Source organism: Orcinus orca, chromosome 20 (assembly GCF_937001465.1).
Source record: "Orcinus orca chromosome 20, mOrcOrc1.1, whole genome shotgun sequence".
Classification (NCBI taxonomy): Eukaryota; Metazoa; Chordata; class Mammalia; order Artiodactyla; family Delphinidae; genus Orcinus; species Orcinus orca.
In genome coordinates, this window is record NC_064578.1 from 58098187 (window position 1) to 58118667 (window position 20481).

The 20481-nt window shown below is 42.9% G+C and overlaps 1 protein-coding gene across 2 annotated transcripts in view; it reads left to right on the forward strand.

Annotated features, from left to right (window-relative positions):
• The window catches only part of LOC101283876 (zinc finger protein 551), a 270119-nt gene that overhangs the window by 240225 nt on the left and 9413 nt on the right, over window positions 1-20481 (forward strand). Inside the window, exons 1-2 of one of the 2 annotated variants that reach the window (XM_033411841.2) lie at window positions 4758-8154; window positions 10443-10569. In XM_033411841.2, coding sequence (XP_033267732.1) covers window positions 8050-8154; window positions 10443-10569 — 232 coding nt within the window. In that variant the 5' untranslated portion in view covers window positions 4758-8049. Of the gene's footprint in view, window positions 1-4757; window positions 8155-10442; window positions 10570-20481 lie in introns of those variants that run through there. The other variant, XM_049703225.1, reaches the window with a different exon arrangement.

The window sequence follows — 20481 nt, forward strand, 5'->3', positions numbered from 1 at the left end:
ATAGCCATCAAGGAAGCAACTAGAGGATATTAGAGCTGTAGATGGCACCCCATGATTCAGAATGATACTGTACCTTTTATCTCCCTCCCTCTGAGCCAGCTGATGATTGACACCACGATAAAACCGGAGACCAGGGAATTCCCTGGCGGTCCAGTGGTTAAGACTGCCGATGACTCGGGGTCAATTCCTACAAGCTGCGCGGCATGACCAAAAACAAAAAAAACGGGAGACAGTATGATGTGAGGCATGATGTTATGGATCTCCTTAGTCAGCTCTGTTGAGGGTGGCTTAACGCTGGGGAGAAAGGTAAGGATTATTCAGAAGAAAGGTAACAATATAAATAAGATGAAAGAAACCTCAGAATTGAATCAGAAAAAAATGTTCAGGTGGTTCGTTAAAAGTGACATTAACAAGAAGATAGATGGAGTGGCTACTAAAATTGTGATGGATCACTGTAAAACAAAATAGGTAATCTGTTCAAATAACTGGGACAAATTCAATTCATCCTAGTCTTAACTAATTTTTTAAGTATTAAGATTATAAAAAGGAGGAATCTAATCTTTTCAGAACCTGTTCTGATTATAACCAGCCAGGGAAATGTGGAGGATTATGACTGAGCAATAGGCAGGCCAGGGTCTCATGAACTCCAGATGGGACCCCAAGTTCACTTTTATTGATATTGGTAATACAAAGACGTGAGGACGTAAAAAAATTTATAGTTGCTAGGCCCTGATGATCAGTGTATTGTTATAACTTAAATAGCTAACAAAAAACTTAGAGGGCAATATAATTAAAGAAATATGGTAATACTATAGAAGGCTTGCAGGTGAAAGCATGGTTTATGAAGGAATTTATGGGCAGACATTATGTATGGTTGTTGCCTCACTCTGACTGTAATGCATTATTGGAATTAAAATTGCCAATAGGAGTAATAATATGATTAGTAAAGATTTAAGCCAAGATCCTCCTGAACCAAGCCATTTTCCTAGTATTTCCCACAAACTGGTATCAATCAGAGTGGAAATTTGATTCTTCATATATTATAAGATGGGTTATCTTAGAAGACTCATCAGGGACTTCCCTGGTGGTCCAGTGGTTAAGACTTCACCTTCCAATGCAGGGGGTGTGGGTTCGATCCCTCGCCAGGAAGCTAAGATCCCACATGCCTTGCAGCCAAAAAACCAAAATATAAAACAGAAGCAATATTGTGACAAATTCAATCAAGAGTTTTAAAAAAATGGCCCACAAAAAAGAAAAAAAAAAGGCTCATCAGACTTTATAAAAACACAACATTCATCATGGATCATAGCACAAGTTCCCCCTTGGGAAGCAGTTGATATATAGAGGGCCATGCAATTCTGTAGGATCACTTTTATCATGGAGACTTCCAAATTGAGCAAGCTAATGGCTTGATTACTATCGTTTAATCTTGCTGGGCGAATTTTGTTAAAGCCTCTATGTGAATAATGAAATCTTCTACTCTAAGTGAAGGAATAAATACTGTGGCCAAATAATCATGTTGGAAAACTGATAGAACCCAGTGAGCCCACATTAAAGGCAAGTTGGCAGGGGCTGTTTCTGAGGCTACCCATAGATGACTTTAAGCCCAAGGGAAACCAAATGTGCATCTTTCTAACCAACTCAGGAGGAGCCAAGGCCATAAACTTGTTCCATAAATCCACTGGATCCCATTAGGAACGACCCAATATATTTAACATCCTGTGAAAAGGAATATTTAGGGTCCAGGTTCAGAACAGGTATCATTTTAAAAAAATTAGATAATACCCTTTTTTAAAATAAATTTATTTATTTATTTTTGGCTGCATTGGGTCTTCGTTGCTGCTTGCGGGCTTTCTCAGGTTACGGTGAGCGGGGGCCACTCTTCATTGTGGTGCACAGGCTTCTCGTTGCAGTGCCTTCTCTTGTTGCAGAGCACAGGCTCTAGGTGCATGGACTTCAGTAGTTGTGGCACACGGGCTTAGTTGCTCCGTGGCACGTGGGATCTTCTGGACCAGGACTCGAAACCGTGTCCCCTGCATTGGCAGGTGGATTCTTAAGCACTGCGCCACCAGAGAAGTCCCAGAACAGGTATCATTAATAGGCCATGTTAGAGGGTCCCATTTAGTGATATTGGGAGTGGCTTACACAGCACTAGAATTTCTTCTAAGACAAATCCCTAAGGGCTAGCCAGTCTGAACCCTGGAGAGGTGAAATCCACTGAGGTAGTGCAGAAGTGCTGGACATAGGTAATTGGTCACAAACCCAGCAATTGAATTGAATTTTTGAAACTTGCATATTATTGAGCCCAAGGAAAATAAGTTTGGTTCATAAGGAGAAGTCTGAGCAATTAACAAAGTAATTAGTATACAGGCCTGGTCTGGCATTTTGGGTCAGCTCTCTATTTCCAATGTTGTCTTCTCATCCTGGTCTGGTAGTGCTGGTCTCAGTTAGTTGAAGCCAAGTGTTAGAAACAAAGACTGCATTCAGGAGTGGTGGCCTGATATGGCCCCTTCCAACGTGACTGTAAAGAGTCCTTTATCTGATGTCTTTTTCAATATGCATAATCTCCTGGTTGCAGGTCATAGGGCATTCGACCTTCATCAAAGATAGATTACTGTGTGTTGGGCTGCACCCCACAGGCCTGCAAGCTCTGTACTTTCCCAGCCTCAAGACTGAAGAGACAGCCCAGAGTCAGTGACAGAGATGTTTATTGGTTAGGGGATCTTAACAAGACTGAAGTATAAAGTCCTGGAGCAACATCCCACTGTGATAGCAGGCAGGACATGGCAGCAAACTTCGCTACCTGGGGGAGAAGGAGGCTACCGTTTATAGGAGGAATTGACGTCAGGTTGCCTCAACAGTTACCAGGGAAACCAGCAGATGAGGCCGGGGGCAAGCACATAAGCAGTTACTGATTAAGTCCTATAATTAAGAGGATTGGATAGCCGTGTGAGTGAAGCAGGGACTGGTCAATCAGGGGATGTACAGAGAACAAGAACAAGCCAGGGTTCAGCAGCCATCTTGAATGGCTTGACTGTAATAAGCTTCAGAAACAAACTTAGAATATCCTTTTAATAATTCAGTTAAAATTTACAATAATGTAACAGTAATGAGGAGTCATCCAGGAAGTGAGTCTCAGACAATTAAACAACACTAGAATTCAATAAGTATCAACAAAGATTGATACTTATTGATACTTATATTGGGGACTTCCCTGGTGGCCCAGTGGCTAAGACTCTGTGCTCCCAATGCAGGGAGCACGGGTTCGATCCCTGGTCAAGGAACTAGATCTCACATGCCGCAACTAACATGCAACTAAGAGTTCGCATGCTGCAACTAAAAATTCCGCACGCCACAACTAAAGATCCCGCATTCTGCAACGAATATTCCGCACCAGCAATGAAGATCCCACGTGCCGCAACTAAGACATGGTGCAGCCCAAAAAAAAAAAAACAACTCATATGTTGGGCTTCCCTGGTGGCGCAGTGGTTAAGGATCCACCTCCCAATGCAGGAGACACAGGTTTGAGCCCTTGTCCAGGAAGTTACCACATGCCGCAGAGCAACTAAGCCTGTGCGCCACAACCATTGAGCCTACGCTCTAGATAGAGCCCGCGAGCCACAACTACTGAGCCCGCATGCCACAACTACTGAAGCCCCCGTGCCTAGAGCCCATGTTCTGCAACAAGAGAAGCCACTGTAATGAGAATCCCTGAGAAGTCCGCTCATCGCAACAAAGAGTAGCCCCCCACTCACCGCAACTAGAGAGAGCCCATGCGCGCAGCAATGAAGACCCAATGCAGCCAAATAAATAAATAAATACATTTATTTTAAAAAGAGATAATTAAGTTAAAATGAGGTAATTAGTGTGGACTCTTATGCAATATGACTGGTGCCCTTATAAAAACAGGAGATGAGGATACAGATGCGCACAGAATTAAGACCATGTGAAGAAAGGAAGATCACTATCTACAAGCCAAGGAGAAAGGCCTCAGAAGGAACCAGTGATGAACCAAGTCCAGATTTCTTTTTTTTTAAATTTTTTAAAAATTAATTATTTATTTTTGGCTGCATCGGGTCTTTGTTGCTGCATGCAGGCTTTCTCTAGTTACTGCGAGCAGGACCACTCTTTGTTGCGGTGCACAGGCTTCTCATTGTGGTGGCTTCTCTTGTTGTGGAGCATGGGCTCTAGGCGTACAGGCTTCAGTAGTTATGGCACGTGGGCTCAGTAGTTGTGGCTCCCAGGCTCTAGAGTGCAGGCCCAGTAGTTGTGGCGCACGGGCTTAGTTTCTCCGCGGCATGTGGGATCTTCCCGGACCAGGGCTCGAACCCGTGTCCCCTGAATTGGCAGGTGGATTCTTAACCACTGCGCCGCCATGCGGGAAGCCCCTGGAGGCTTCGCCTTTTTTTTTTTTAACAACTTTATTCGAGTATAATTGCTTTACAATGGTGTGTTGCCCCTGGAGGTTTCTTAAAACACTGGTACTTGGACCTTTCTTCCAAGGTGTCTGTCAATAGGTCTGAGTTCTGAACTGAGAATTAGCATTTCCAATGGGTCCCTAGGTGATGCTAATGGATAGGGTCAGTGCAGAGATGAAACTGTGAGAAGTTGTCTCAGAAAGGCCAGGCTGCCTGCTTCTCAGCCCCAGTCTGTGGGGCTGTAGATATGCAGACTCTAAGAGAACAGCAGAGTTAAGTTTTCTAATGGACACCCAGTGAGAGTCTCTGCAGTGAGCCAAGCAGGTCAATGGCTAAAAGGACTGGACCTCCTGAGGACACCTGTGGGAGCCCCACACACTGAAACCATGTAGCACCTGCTTCTTTTGCTTGGAACTGTAATTAAACAAGGAAGCCATTAGACTGAGGTGGCTCCAATGTTTTAACAGCCTTGTAAGCAAAGGGAAACCTGAACCAGAGTAAATTCTTGTAAATGCCTCCAAGGGAAGAAATAGAAACTTAAGAACAACTGATCAAAAACAGCCCACTAGGCTTTCCCAAATAAGGCTATGCCTTAAGCTAGAGCCAATCAAATAATTTCCTTGTTTTGTTTCCCTTCCTGCTCTGCAAAAGTCTTTCCCCTAGTTTGGTTTGGGGCTGTCCAGTTTGAACTGATGTTTGCTCAAAAGATCTCCTCAAAATTTTAATGTACCTCACTTATCTTTTAATAGAACAACAACATAAAACCTCACAGGGCTCATCCTTGCTCAGTGGTGCTCTTATTAAGGAGTCTTCCTTACTGCTCTGTATAATATTACATCCCATCCCCTCTGCTCAGGAAAATCGCCTTCTCTCCTTGTTTCCATTGCAACATATTCTAACATACTATATAATTTAGTATTTCTTATTTCATGTTTCTTGTGTTTTCTTAAACATAATAGAAACTGCACAAAGGCAGGATCTTTGTTTCTCTTGTGCCTGAATTTCTCACATGCACCTAGAAAAAGATCCTGAAAATCCAGTTTGTGCCCGATGATCATTTGTTAGAGCAGTGAATAAACATGACACCTCAATTTCTCTCTTACTTTTACTATTCCAGGCACTTTTTTTTTTCCCATGCATCGTGCAGCATGCAGGATCTGAGTTCCTGACCAGGGATTGAACTCATGGACTGCCAGGGAAGTCCCTATTCCAGGTACTCTTAATGTCCTCTTTAACTATCACTGCAAAGTAGTATTGCTCCATGTTTTCAGGAATGAAAGAATCACATTTTGGAGATGAAATTCACACAATTATTAATGTTTAGGACAATCACATGCTCAGCTTGATTCTATCATTTTTGACTTCACAGTGCTTTCTGCTAAACATGTCTGAAATTTTTTCACCCTTTACTGATGTGTCCTTAGAGCTATTTCTGCTACTGTCTTTAAAGAACTACATAAACATTATTAACTTCTTTCTGAAATGCACATTTTGCAATTGTTTTTCTGAGATAATCTCAACTCCACATACAAAACGTCATACCAGGGCCTGCAGAAATAATCATCACTTCCTAGCAGAAAGATGAGATCATGGGGTTCAGATACCCTTTTATTTCAGGGTTCACGTGCTGCCTTTTGTATATGTGCTTCAACTGAAAAATCACACCTTCTGTACATTACCCAAACTAGCATCAATTAAGTTGCTTTTTGTTTGATTCCTAAGAGGAATTGCATGTATCTGGGGATATGGATAAAAAGTATTACATGGATAAAAGTGTTCCTCAATGAGTGAGACAATCCCTAACTATGCAGGCAAGAGAGAGGTTTTGCGTGGAACCAGAAGCAGACCTTGTTGTCCATCTTTTTCAGGGTGGCCCACCATTTGTTCAAAAGAAAACCACAGGCTCAAAATGGGTTACTTATGATAGGCCATGACACAAAATTGGGCCTTGATACCTAACCTAATTGAAGCTTCAACTTTCCCTGGGAATGTAGCCTTAACCAGTCAGTTAAGAATTTTCTGGTTGGCACCAATGAGGTAATCTGTCACATGGGGCCTCTCCATCCCCCCAAGGGAAGATGAGGTAACCTGGCACATAGACCCTTTCCATTCCCCAAAGGTAGGTTACCTAAACCTTAAATCATCTTTTTTATTGATGACTTCCTCGTTGTACCTTAAAAAAACCTTTCCTGTTCTGTAGCCCTTTGGAGCTCCCCTCTACTCATTCGTTAGACGGGATGACGCTTGATTCGTGAACCAATCTCTAAAGCCAATTATATTTTTAAAATTTACTCAGTTGTTTTTTTTTTTTTTTTTTTTTTTTTTTTTTTGATTCTGAAACCCGGTGTTGAAGTTTTTTGTTTTTGTTTTTTTTTTTAACATATCCCTCTTCTTTCTTGCCAGTCAGGACCTGAATGGGATCTTTTCTATTGTTCTTAACCAATCACACTGAAACTCACAAAAGTGACTCTAATGCTTCAGGCTACAAGTATTGGAGAGCAGTAACATCAATTTTCCAGCTATGCATGTACTCATTTATGTCTGAATGGCTCTGTCGAACGATGTGCCGCTTACCTCAGTTGTGGACTGAAGAGGAACACACAACCTAAAAGTTTCTAGTTTTATTCAGGGATCTTACTCAGGACTATAGCTCTGGAGACAACCTTTCAGATCGCTCTGAGGAACTGCTCCATAGAGGTAAGGGAGAATCCAGGATATAGAGGAGTTTTTTGTTTCTTGCTTTTTTTTTTTTTTCTGGAAAAAACAGGTAGTCGAACATTAAGGGACTGCTGGTAATCACAAAGAACAGACAACTCAAGTTAATGATTTCAGTGCTTTTCTGTGTATGAGAAGATGCAAGAATCTGGCTTCCTTGAAACTCGTCCTTAGATATGCATCTTAACTATTAAGGGTCATTGTCCAAATTACAGAGTGCTTCCTGCCTTTCTCCATCTTGATTTCCCCTCAGGGCACACCTTTGGGGAACGGCTGCAGTGGGGGCTGGCTTGATCCTTTTAGAAGTGGAATGGGGGGGGCAAAATTCTCTGCCCACACAGTAATAGAATTTGGAAACGTCTAAAATAATAGACTTGTCCTCTGAGAGCAGGCTGAACTTCAAGGAGTCTAAAACAACGTCTCTTCACGCCTTTTACAGGAGCAAAGCCCCTCCCTCTGGGTAGGAGCACCATTTCTCCCGCATTCCTCGGGGTACCTCCCAGCCAACGTTCTGGCGGTAAGGATGGAGAACACCCTTCCCTGAGGTCTCCAGAGCTCTGAGAACGATATTACCCGGAAGAGCCTAGGCACAGAGACACCAGGCATGAACCAATGAGGGATCAGGATGAGGGCTTTCCCCGAGTGAGCATGCGTCAGGGGCGGGACCTCCGGCATCCTGTCCTGGCGATCATTTTGCTTGGTGGGGGGTCCGGCGGAGCAGGGAACTGTGCTCGGATACCGTCGTCCTCTGTCGGGGGCTGTTGTCCTCACGGCGTAGTGTGGGAGGAAGGGGACACCACCTAGCCAGCCAAGTCGCGCTCATTTTGGCGTCTCTGTCGTTGGCTCGCTGGTCGGGAACGGGAAGGTCCGAAAGGAGGCTGTGTCCCCGCTGCACAGAGGCGTGTCAAGTTCGGCGATGCAGTCCGGGGTGCCGCGCGCCAGACCCGGGATAAGGGACGCCGCTCCCAGCCCTCTGAGATCACAGAATCCGATGGCGGCGGCGCTGAGGGACCCGCCTCAGGTAAACGCTTGTCCTCCGGGCCCTCACCGCCCTCACCCCACCAGACACTGAAGCCCCCAGTGCGGGGCGCCTGCTCACTTGCCCTCAGCCCCGGCCGCGGTGTCCAGGACGGTGAGGCGGTCGTGGGTGGAGTTCTGTTTCCGACAGATAGTGCGTGGTCGCGTGTAGAAGAGGGTTACAGGCGGAGAGGAGGATACACGGAAAGGTTGGAGGTCGGGACCGGGGTACAGCAACTCTGTGCTTTCTGTTAGAAGCAAGATGCAGTGGGGCCAGAGTCAAGCCTGCACTGTTGTTGCTTGAGAAGTTGGCCATCTGTTATACAAGTAATATGAGGTTTGAATCGCAGGTGGGAGGTGGTCTTCCCCAGATCAAAAGAGGCTACAACTAGTTGCAGACAAGAGATCAACTGTGGGAATAAGGGGGGAGGCAGGAAACACAGGAAGATTAATTGCAATAACCTAGGTGAGTGTTGATGGACCAGAGTGACTGTCCTGGAGTGTGATAAGTTCTGGATCCAGTTTTGGAGAAAGGCCAAGACAATTGTGGGTGTTGCTGATGACAGAAAGGAAGTAGTGATGGATGACCGGAAGGTTTTTGGCCCTTATTAGACAAAGGGATGAAAACTTCATCAACTGGATGGGGACGTCAGCAGCAGGTTAATTTTCCTTGGAAATATCACAAGGTTGTTTTGGCTCTGTTAAAGAGTCTGAGATGTTTCAGAGAAGAGTGAGTGTAGGCAACAAGTGGGCAGCTGGACAGGCAGGTCTGGAAAACTGGGGAAGGCGTTCAGGAATGGAAATTTTCAAAAGTGATGTCTACTGTGTGGACCAGGGTGGAGCTGTCTCACATTTAGGGGGGATGCAGGTTATAGTGGCCATGGTATTAGTAGGTCAGAAAGACTGGTGTGTGCTGAGGAGTGGTTCTCTGGCTCAGGGCCTGGTTGGGTTTGCTGGGCATTGAAAACCCAAGTGAGGTAGAGAAGTGGCAGTGGGAATGGTATGGGAGAGAGGTTGATCTGGCGGGAGGCCGAGGCTTCCATGGGATGAGTGGATGAGTGACAGCTGAGGAGACTTAGGAGTAATTGAGACAAGAAGACAGTGCTACTGGGTCTGTTGCTTATTTAGTATTACTACTATGTGGCTTCTCCAGAAGTTTGTGGTGAGCTTTGACGGGGTCTAGGACATTTGAGGCTTGCTAGTGGATATGGTCTGCGGCAAATGTCGTCATTTGTTGGTCACTGTGACTGGCAGGGAGATATTTAGGACTGGGTTTTTTTTGTTTTTTTTGTTTTGTTTTTACAAAGATTGAGTTGAGACAGAGAGGAGTGTTGTGGCTGCTGAAAGGGCAAAACTGGCAGTAAAAAAAGTTGAAGAGAGTTGAGGGAATATGAAATTCACATGTGGTTCTGGGTGGCTAATACTGAAGCAAAAATTAGAGGCAGTTGGGGAGATCTTCTAAGCAGCGTTTGTGGCTTACTCTGGTGTTGGATCCATCAGAGGACTGGGGTTGTACCGAATCTTTTTTTTTCTTTCTTTCTTTTTGCGGTACGTGGGCCTCTCACCGCTGCGGCCTCTCCCGCTGCGGAGCACAGGCTCCGGACGCGCAGGCCCAGCGGCCATGGCTCACGGGCCCAGCCGCTCCGCGGCATGCGGGACCCTGCCGGACTGGGGCACAAACCCGTGTCCCCTGCATGGGCAGGCAGACTCTCAACCACTGCGCCACCAGGGAAGCCCTGTACCGAATCTTGTTTGAATTTCTCAAGCCCTCTCTGGATGCCAAGCGCCAAATATGTGGGTATGTTCAGGGAGAATTCTATGGTGTGGTGCATGGATGTGGCAGTGCTGTGGAAGCGCAACAGTAGGGTCTGAAATTGTGAGAGAAATGTCATCTACAGAATGATGTGCACATGGAAAGGAAGTGTGAGCTGATGGCCCCCAGGCCCTGCTGTTGAGGTTGTACCAGTGAAGCATGAGCTGACATTTGGCTGTCTGGATTCCCACAATTTGGGAGACCCCAGGGGAATTGCTTGGCTGGAGGGACGGGACATTGCAGGTCAAGCCTAGAGCTTAGATGGCATCTATGTGCCCCCCTACCTGTTATTGCTGAGGACTGAACAAAGTTATTAATGGGCTGTGAGGAGACAGAGGGAGTCAATTGCACCAGGGCCTGGCATCCTCTCTCAGGTGGGGAGCTCTGGTGGAGGATGACTGGAATAGATATATGAGGAGATGGATTGTGGGTTCTCAGAGGGAGAATGTTCAAGTTTTCATCTATCCCCTTCATGACAGGGTGGTGTGACCTTTCCGGATGTTGCTGTGCGCTTCTCCTGGGGGGAGTGGAAGCTTCTTGATGAGGCTCAGAGACGCCTGTACCTCAGTGTGACGCTGGACATCTATGCACTTATATCCTCGCTGGGTAAGACCCTCACCCTCCCCAGTGACCCGGGCTAGGCTCTGTATCCTGCCTCACCCTCACCCCCGCTTCCCGAAGTATGTGTTCTGTCCACCCATGTGGTGTAGAGACAGCTTGTTTCCCCAGTAGTCTGTGTAGTTGTTGTGGTAGGTAGAAGGCTGGGGTATTTGCACTGTCATCTTCTCTCCTGCAGCCCCAGTCCTTGCTATTCTGTAAATTTATTGACTGATTTATTTATTTTTGGCTGCATTGGGTTTTCTTTGCTTCATGCGGGCTTTCTCTAGTTGCGGCAAGCGGGGGCTACTCTTCGTTGTGGCGCTCGGGTTTCTCATTGAGGTGGCTTCTCTTTTTGCAGAGCATGGGCTCTAGGCACGTGGGCTTCAGTAGCTGTGGCACACGGGCTTAGTTGCTCCACAGGATGTGGGATCTTCCCGGACCAGGGCTCAAACCCGTGTTCCCTGCATTGGCAGGGATTCTTAACCACTGCGCCACCAGGGAAGTCAGGCTTTTGGGAATCTTAGTTCCCCGACCTGAGATTGAACCTGGGCCCTCGGAAGTGAGTGAGTGCATGGAGTCCTAACCACTGGACTGCCAGGGAATTCCCTTATGACCATTTTAACAATACTAATTCTTCCAATCCATGAATATTGGATGTATTTTCATTTGTTTCCATCTCTAATTTCCTTTATTAGTGTTTTATAATTTTTATTGTACACATTTTTCTGCTCCTAGGTTAATTTTCTTCCTAAGTATTTATTGATCTTGATGCTATTACTGCGATTGCTTTCTTCGTTTCTTTCAAGATAGTCCATTGTTACTGTGCTGAAATGCGAGTGATTTTTGTATGTTGATTTTGTATCCTGCAGCTTTCTGATTCTGCTTATTCATTCTAACAGTTTGGTGGGAGACTCTTTAAGGTCTTCTATACATAAGGTCATGTCATCTGCAGAGAAGACTTTGCTTTTCAGATTTAAATCTGTTATTTCTTTTTGTTGCCTAATTGTTCTGTGTAGACTTTAGTACCCTGTGGAATAAAAGTGATCAGAAAGTGACAGTCCTTGTCTTGTTCCTGATTACAGAGAACAAGATTTTAGCTTCTACCATGAATATGAAGTAGGCTGTGGGTTGTCATATTATATGGAGTATATCATGGTGAAGTCCGTTCCTTCTGTACCGAATTTGTTGAGAGTTTATATCATGAAAAGATCATACGATTTTATGCTCTACTTGCTAGGATGGTGGGGTATTGCATACGTTGATTTGTGTACCTTGAGGCATCCTTGCAACCCAAGGGTAAATCAGACTTAATTAGGGTATATTATCTTTTTCTTGTGCTGTTGAATTTGGTTTGGTAGTATTTTATTGAGGATTTCTGTTTAGGTGTTCATCATGAATATTGGTCTGCATTTTTCATGTAGTGTCCTTGGGTAGCAGGGTAATGCTGGCCTCATAAAATGAGTTCAGAAGTTGTTGATGCTATTCAATTTTGGAAGTTTGTGGAGGATTGATGCTAATTCTTTTTAAATGTTTTCTAGAATTCACCAGTGAATGTATCTGGTCCTGGGATTTTCATCCCATTCATTTCTTTTTCTTTTTTTTTTTTTTTTTTTCATGCCATCACTGGACCAACAGGGAATTCCCTCATGATTCAGTCTTGGTTGTTTGTTCATAGGACTGTATTCATTTCTTCTAGGTTATGCAGTTTGTTGGCATTTAACTCATCATAATAGTCTCTAATGATCGGTTGCATTTCTGTGTTATCAGTTGTAATGTGTTTTTAATTTCTGATTTTTCTTTTGCAAAATTAATTTTATTATTATTTTTTTTACATCTTTTTTGGAGTATAATTGCTTTACAATGGTGTGTTTCTGCTTTATAACAAAGTGAGTCAGCTATACAAATACATATATCCCCATATCTCCTCCCTCTTGCATCTCCCTCCCACCATCCCTATCCCACCCCTCTAGCTGGTCACAAAGTACCGAACTGATCTCCGTGTGCTATGCGGCTGCTTCCCACTAGCTATCTATTTTACATTTGGTAGTGTATATATGTCCATACCATTCTCTCACTTTGTCCCAGCTTACCCTTCCCACTCCCCGTGTCCTTAAGTCCATTCTCTACATCTGTGTCTTTATTTCCTGTCCTGCCCCTGGGTTCTTCAGAATCTTTTTTTTACTATTATTCCATATATATGTGTTAGCATACGGTATTTGTTTTTCTCTTTCTGAGTTACTTTACTCTGTATGAGAGACTCTAGGTACATCCATCTCACTACAAATAACTCAGTTTCATTTCTTTTTATGGCTGAGTAATATTCCATTGTATATATGTGCCACATCTTCTTTATCCATTCATCTGTTGATGGATACTGAGTTTGCTTCCATGTCCTGGCTATTGTAAATAGAGATGCAATGAACATTGTGATACATGATTCTTTTTGAATTATGGTTTTCTCAAGGTATATGCCCAATAGTGGGATTGCTGGGTCGTATGGTAGTTCTATTTTTAGTATTTTAAGGAGGCTCCATACTGTTCTCCATAATGACTGTATCAATTTACTTTCCCGCAAACAGTGCAAGAGAGTTCCCTTTTCTCCGCACCATCTCCAGCATTTATTGTGTGTAGATTTTTTGATGATGGCCATTCTGGCTGCTGTGAGGTGATACCTCATTGTAGCTTTTTCTTTTTTTTTAAATTATTTATTTATTTATGACTCCGTTGGGTCTTCGTTGCTGCTCGGGGGCTTTCTGTAGTTGCGGCGAGTGGGGGCTACTCTTCATTGTGGTGCGCGGGCTTCTCATTGCGTTGGCTTCTCTTGTTGCAGAGCATGGGCTCTAGGTGCGCGGGCTTCAGTAGTTGTGGCTCATGGGCTCTAGAGCGCAGGCTCAGTAGTTGTGGCACACAGGCTTAGCTGCTCAGCAGCACGTGGGATCTTCCCAGACCAGGGCTTGAACCTGCGTCCCCTGCATTGGCAGGCAGATTCTTAACCACTGCACCACCAGGGAAGACCCCTCACTGTAGTTTTGATTTGCATTTCTCTAATGATTAGTGATGTTGAGCATCCTTTCTTGAGTTTGTTGGCAATTTGTATATCTTCTTTGGAGAAGTGTCTGTTTAGATCTTCTGTCCACTTTTGGATTAGGTTGTTTGTCTTTTGATATTGAGCTGCATGAGCTGCTTGTAAATTTTGCAGATTAATCCTTTGTCAGTTGCTTCATTTGTAAATATTTTCTCCCATTCTGAGGGTTGTCTTTTTGTCTTGTTTATGTTTTCCTTTTCTGTGCAAAAGCTTTTTAAGTTTCATTAGGTCTCATTTGTTTATTTTTGTTTTTATTTCCATTTCTCTAGGAGGTGGGTCAAAAAGGATCTTGCTATGATTTATGTCATAGAGTGTTCTGCCTATGTTTTCCTCTAAGAGTTTTATAGTATCTGGCCTTACATTTAGGACTTTAATCCATTTTGAGTTTATTTTTGTGTATGGGGTTAGGGAGTGTTCTAATTTCTTTCATTTACATGTAGCTGTCCTGTTTTCCCAGCACCACTTATTGAAGAAGCTGTCTTTTCTACATTGTATGTTCTTGCCTCCTTTATCAAAAATAAAGTGACCAGGGCTTACCTGGTGGCGCAGTGGTTGAGAGTCTGCCTGCTGATGCAGGGGACACAGTTCGTGCCCCGGTCTGGGAAGATCCCACATGCTGGGGAGCGGCTGGGCCTGTGAGCCTGTGTTCCGCAACGGGAGAGGCCGCAACAGTGAGAGGCCCACGTACCGTAAAAAAATATATATATATATGGTGACCATATGGGCGTGCGTTTATCTCTGGGCTTTCTTTCCTGTTCCATTGATCAATATTTCTGTTTTTGTGCCAGTACCATACTGTCTTGATTACTGTAGCTTTGTAGTATAGTCTGAAATCCCGGAGCCTGATTCTTCCAGCTCCATTTTTCTTTCTCAATATTGCTTTGGCTATTCGTGGTCTTTTGTGTTTCCATACAAATTGTGAAATTTTTTGTTCTAGTTCTGTGAAAATTGCCATTGGTAGTTTGACTGTAGATTGCTTTGGGTAGTATAGTCATTTTCACAATGTTGATTCTTCCAATCCAAGAACATGGTGTATCTCTCCATCTGTTTGTATCATCTTTAATTTCTTTCATCAGTGTCTTATAGTTTTCTGCATACAGGTCTTTTATTGTCTCCTTAGGTAGGTTTATTCCTAGGTATTTTATTCTTTTTGTTGCAATGGTAACTGGGAGTGTTTCCTTAATTTCTCTTTCAGATTTTTCATCATTAGTGTATAGGAATGCAAGAGATTTCTGTGCATTAATTTTGTATCCTGCTACTCTATCACATTCATTGATTAGCTCTAATCGTTTTCTGGTAGCATCTTTAGGATTCTCTATGTATAATATCATGTCATCTGCAAACAGTGACAGCTTTACTTCTTCTTTTCCAGTGTGGATTCCTTTTATTTCTTTTTCTTCTCTGACTGCTGTGGCTAGGACCTCCAAAACTATGTTGAATAACAGTGGCGAGAGTGGACATCCTTGTCTTGTTCCTCATCTTAGAGGAAATGCTTTCAGTTTTTCACCATTAAGAATGATGTTTGCTATGGGGTTGTAGTATATGGCCTTTATTATGTTGAGGTAGGTTCCCTCTATGCCCACTTTCTGGAGAGTTTTTAATCATAAATCGGTGTTGGTATTTTTTAGTCTTTTCTCTTTTTTCTTTGTGTACCTAATGGCTTGTCAATTATTTGTCTTTTCAAAAAAGAACTTGTTTCTTTATCTTCTCTTTTTTCTAGTTTCTGGTTTTATTTATTGCTGCTCTGATATTTCTTATTTCCTTTCTTCAGGTAATGTTGGGTGTAATTTGTTCTTTCTTTAGTTCCTTGAGACATAAATTTGTTTGAGGTCTTTCTTTTTCTAAACATGAGCATTTATTGCTCTAAATTTTTCACTTTAAAAAATATATATATCTTGAGACCTATTTTATTTGTTTATGTTTTTGGCTGTGCTGCATGGCTTGCTTTCAAAATTTTCTATTTGTGATTGCTTTTTTTTTAGGTGTATAGCAAAGTGATTCAGTTATAGATCTATATGTATATATCTATATATCTATTTTTAAAATTCTTTTCCATTATAGTTGATTACAAGGTATTGAATATGGTTCCCTGTACTATACAGTAAATCCTTGTTGTTTATTTTATATATGCCAGTGTCCATCTGTTAATCCCATACTCCTGATTTATCCCTCCCTCACTTCCCCCTTTGGTAACCATAAGTTTTGTCTGTAAGTCTGTGTCTGTTTTGTATGTAAAGTTCATTTGTATTGTTTTTTTAGATTCCACATGTAAGTGATATCACATAATATTTGTTTTTTTCTCTGATTTACCTTAGTATGATAATCTCTAGGTTCATCCATGTTGCTGCAAATGGCATTATTTCATTAATTTTTAATGACTGAATAATATGTAATTGCCTTTTTTTTTTTCCTGCACTGCAAGTCTTGTGGGATCTTTGTTCCCCGACCAGGGATTGAACCCAGGCCCAAGCAGTGAAAGTGCTGAGTCCTAACCACTGAACCACCAGGGAATTCTCTGTAATTGCTTTTTTTTTTTAACATTTATTTATTTATTTGGTTGTGCTGGGTCTTAGTTGCAGCAGGCAGGCTCCTTAGTTGTGGCTCGCTGCATTCTGAGTTGCGGCACGCAGGCTCCTTAATTGTGGCATGTGAACTCTTGGTTGGAGCATGTATGTGGGATCTAGTTCCCTGACCAGAAATTGAATCTGAGCCCCCTGCATTGGGAACGTGGAGTGTTAACCACTGTGCCACCACAGAAGTCCCTGTAGTTGCTTTTTGACAGTTTTTTTATGTGCTTCAGTGAAGTTCCCTTTGATCAAACCTGTGAGCATCAGGACATCTACTCTTCTTCCTGGATTTAGAAAGTTTTCAACCATTGTTTCTTTAAATGTGCTTACTACCACTTTCTGTCTTATCTTTCAAGGGCTCTAAAAATACAAATAATGTTTTGCTTTATATTTCATAATCCGCATAGGCTTTCTTTACTTCATTCTTTTCTTTTTTTCTCCCCCTCACTGGATAATTGAAACACCTGTTTTCATGTTCCTAGATTTTTACTTTTGCTTGATAAAATTCACTGTTGATACTCTCTCCATTGTGCTTTGTTGTTTGTTTCATTGTATTCTTCAGCACCAAAATTTCTGTGGGCTCATTTGTTTGTTTGTTTGTTTTAAATGGAAGAGTGTCATCATTTTATTACAATTAATTCTCAACAAATGAAAATAATTTTACCAACAGGCTTCATGCCCTATAGATGAAAGTAATTTACTAACTCAGAATTTTTGCAAGTACATGAAATTTCCATTTTATTATACGGTTTTATATTAAACTAGTCAAAGCATTTCCTACATGTATTCCAGTATAGCTCTTTTGGAATGATTTTCATCAGTCCTAACATGTGAGTGTACCAAGGATCTTGAATCTAAACGAACTTTTAAATGACTAACTTTTAGGTAAACAAGAAATAAAGTCATCAGATTATTGGGACTACTCTTTCTCAACAGGTATTTGTTGAAATGCCTCTTCTAATACAAGAATTTTGTGTTTGAACATTCAGAACACAAAGGTAGAACAAAAGTACAATAAAAGAAACTTCTGAAGCTTAAGCCTATATTCATAATTCTTTGACAAAAGCAAAGCATCCTTCCTGCAATTTAAATGGGTCTTCATACTTTTGTTCTCTTCATCTGTGTCTTTATTTCTGCCTTGCAGACCTGTTCATCTGTACCATTTTTCTAGATTCCACATATATGAGTTAATATATATGTATGGTCACAAAGGGAGGAAAGTGCAGGGGGTGGTGGTGGATGAATTGGGAGATTGGGATTGACATATATACACTAATATGTATAAAATAGATTAATAACAACTTGCTGTATAAATTTTTTTAGAAGTGTCTTCAATATTTCCATCTAGTTTCCATCTAGTCTCAAAATAGATGCCTAAGGCATATACTTCATATATATACTATTTTGGTTCTGGTTGCTTTCATTATTCTTGAAGATTTTAATACCCATACAAGTCCAAAGGTGTAAGAACACATAAACTGTTCTGGTAATGGGTAAGATCAGACTGTTAAAACACAAGGTGGTTGTGCTATTTCATTGCTGTAGGAAGTTTTCTTTCAGAAACCGAATAGAATTGTCCTGCTGAAAAACCAGTGCAATAAGGCCAGTCAGTGTAGAGACAGTCTTCCTTACCACATATTAGTTGACACCCTACTGGTATTAAGAGGATTTATTTGTTGTGTGTCTGTATGTATATGTATGTGTGTGATCATATATATAATGATCTGGTATTGCTCCATTTCGTCTTATTTTGATGTGTCTTCTTAGCTGCCTGTGGTATCACATTAATAATTCCATCAATGGGTACAGATGAACCTATTTGCAGGACAGGAAAAGAGAGGTAGACGTAGAGAATGGACATGTGGACACTGGGGGGAAGGGGAGGGTGGGATGAATTGGGTGATTAAGATTGACATATATATACTATGTGCATAAAATAGATAGCTAGTGGGAACATGCTATAAAACACAGGAAGCTCAGCTCAGTGCTCTATGACGACCTAGATGGGTGGGATGGGGGGTTGGGAAGGAGGTCCAAGAGGGAGGGTATATAGGTATACATATAGCTGATTCACTTTATTGTACAGCAGAAACTAATACAACATTGTAAAGCAATTATACTCCAATAAAAAAAGTAAAAAAAATCCCATCAATGGTTTGATAGGCAATTCCCACATATTCATTTATCAATTCATCTGTTGATTGTTCACATCTGAGTGTCTTTTCGGAGAGTGGGCATGCTAGAAACTGCAGTATCATTGGTTGAAAGTGTGGGGTGATTTCTCCATCCTTTTGTTCCTCTCAGCCAACGTTCATGAGCCTAGTGGGTGCTGGTACTTATAGGCAACTGGATAAAGGTGAACCTGTCCCCTGCAGCTCTTAGGTGTGGCAGCCAGGGACTGTCTCTCAGTGCACCCTCGGCCAGTCAGTTTTGTTCTTTTTCATTTCTGTTTCTTTGTTGAGCAACTTGTTTTCTTTGTGTATTGTTTACCTTACTTTGTCGAATTGTCTATCTGTGTTTTGTTGCTTCACTGAACTTTGTTCAAACAATAATTTTGAATTCTTTGACCGTTTGTAGATCTCTATTTCCTTGGGTGTGGTTTCTGATAAATTATGGTATTTCTGTATTGGTTTCATGTTTCATTGATTTTTTGTGTTTCCTGTAGCCTTGCATTTATGTCTGCTGATTTGATGGTGTAGTCATTTTTTCCCTTCGCATTACAGTGTTGGTGGGGAAAGACCTCCACTGATGGTGAGTGCAACATTGGGCTGTGGTCATTCTGGCTCCAGGAAAGGTCCAGCTGTGTTGGTCTCTGTGCAGCTTCTTCACCTGAAGTCAGTGTCAGCAAAGATATCAGGAGTCCTCAATCAACCAGGCTGAGGGTGTCCAAATTTGGTGGATAAGGCTGCTGAGGAATTCCTGATCTCTTTTTCTCCTATGGAGTACTTTGTGGGCAAGGGGATCCCTCCTGGTGCCCAGTCGGCTCTTGGGAACCCTATTGGTTGTAGTGGCACTGGTGTCTAATATGTGGGTACCTGTTGAGCATCCACAGAACTGGGATGTTGTCTACAGGCACTTGTGGAGCAACAGTTGTTCTGGGGTCTGGGTCACTGGATAGCCTTCAGCAGCCTTGGCTTTGGTTTTTTTATTATTATTTTTATTTTATTTATATTTTTGGCTGCCTTGGGTCTTCGTTGCTGTGGGTGGGCTTTCTCTAGTCGTGGTGAGCAGGGGCTACTTTTCGTTGCAGTGAGCAGGCTTCTCGTTGTGGTGGCTTCTCTTGTGGTGGAGCACGGGATCTAGGTGCGCAGGCTTCAGTAGTTGTGGTACGTGGGCTCTATAGTTGTGGCTTGTGGGCTCTAGAGTGCAGGCTCAGTAGTTGTGGCGCATGGGCTTAGTTGCTCCATGGCATGTGGGATCTTCCTGGATCAGAGTTCGAACCCATGTCTCCTGCATTGGTAGGCAGATTCTTAAGCACTGTACCACCAGGGAAGCCCTTGGCTTTGGTTTGTGATGTGTGGCTATGCAGGGAGCAGCTATGGAGTCCGTGTCTGGCTGCACATGTAGATGGTGGCTGTGGGTCTGTGGAGCTGGCTTGTCTATAGTGAATTTGTCTCCAGTGCCTGACACACTGGAGTACATGGTGTAGCTGTGGAGTCAGGGTCTGGAATGCCGACACACACAGCAGGTGCAGCACCTCTGGTTCCAGGACATGTACAGGGTTGGGGGGTGTGGCAGCCCTGATCCTGGATTGGTACAGCAGGTCCAACTGAGGGGTGGCCCAGTAGTTTCATACTTACCAGGGCATCCACTATGGTCATGGTTGTTGGATAACTCAGTGGCGAAAGCTCCAGTGTCCACTGTAGAGCAGGCAACTGGGGTCTTCTGCAGCGCAGGCCACTTGGGACTGCAATAGCACCCAACCTGTGGCTGATAGAGGTAGCCCAGTGACAGCCTGGCCTCCATTTCCTAGTCATCTCCAGATGTCTCTGCTAAGACAGTCTCTCCAGAAATCCTTTCTGTGTGCATACTCCTTTTTTTTATGCTCCACTCTGTTGTAGTGTGTTCTTAATTGGACTCTCGAGCCTTCCAGGGCTAATTAATTTCCTTCATGAATAACTGTTTAACTGGTGGTGAAGGGCGGTATCTCCTATTCTACTGTTTTGTTGACGTCACTCACCTTGTGCTCTTTCCTGGGTCTGCTGTGTGCTGAGTTGCTCTGGGACAGTGCTGGCCATTCACTTGTTCTTTTTCTTTCAGTGCTTG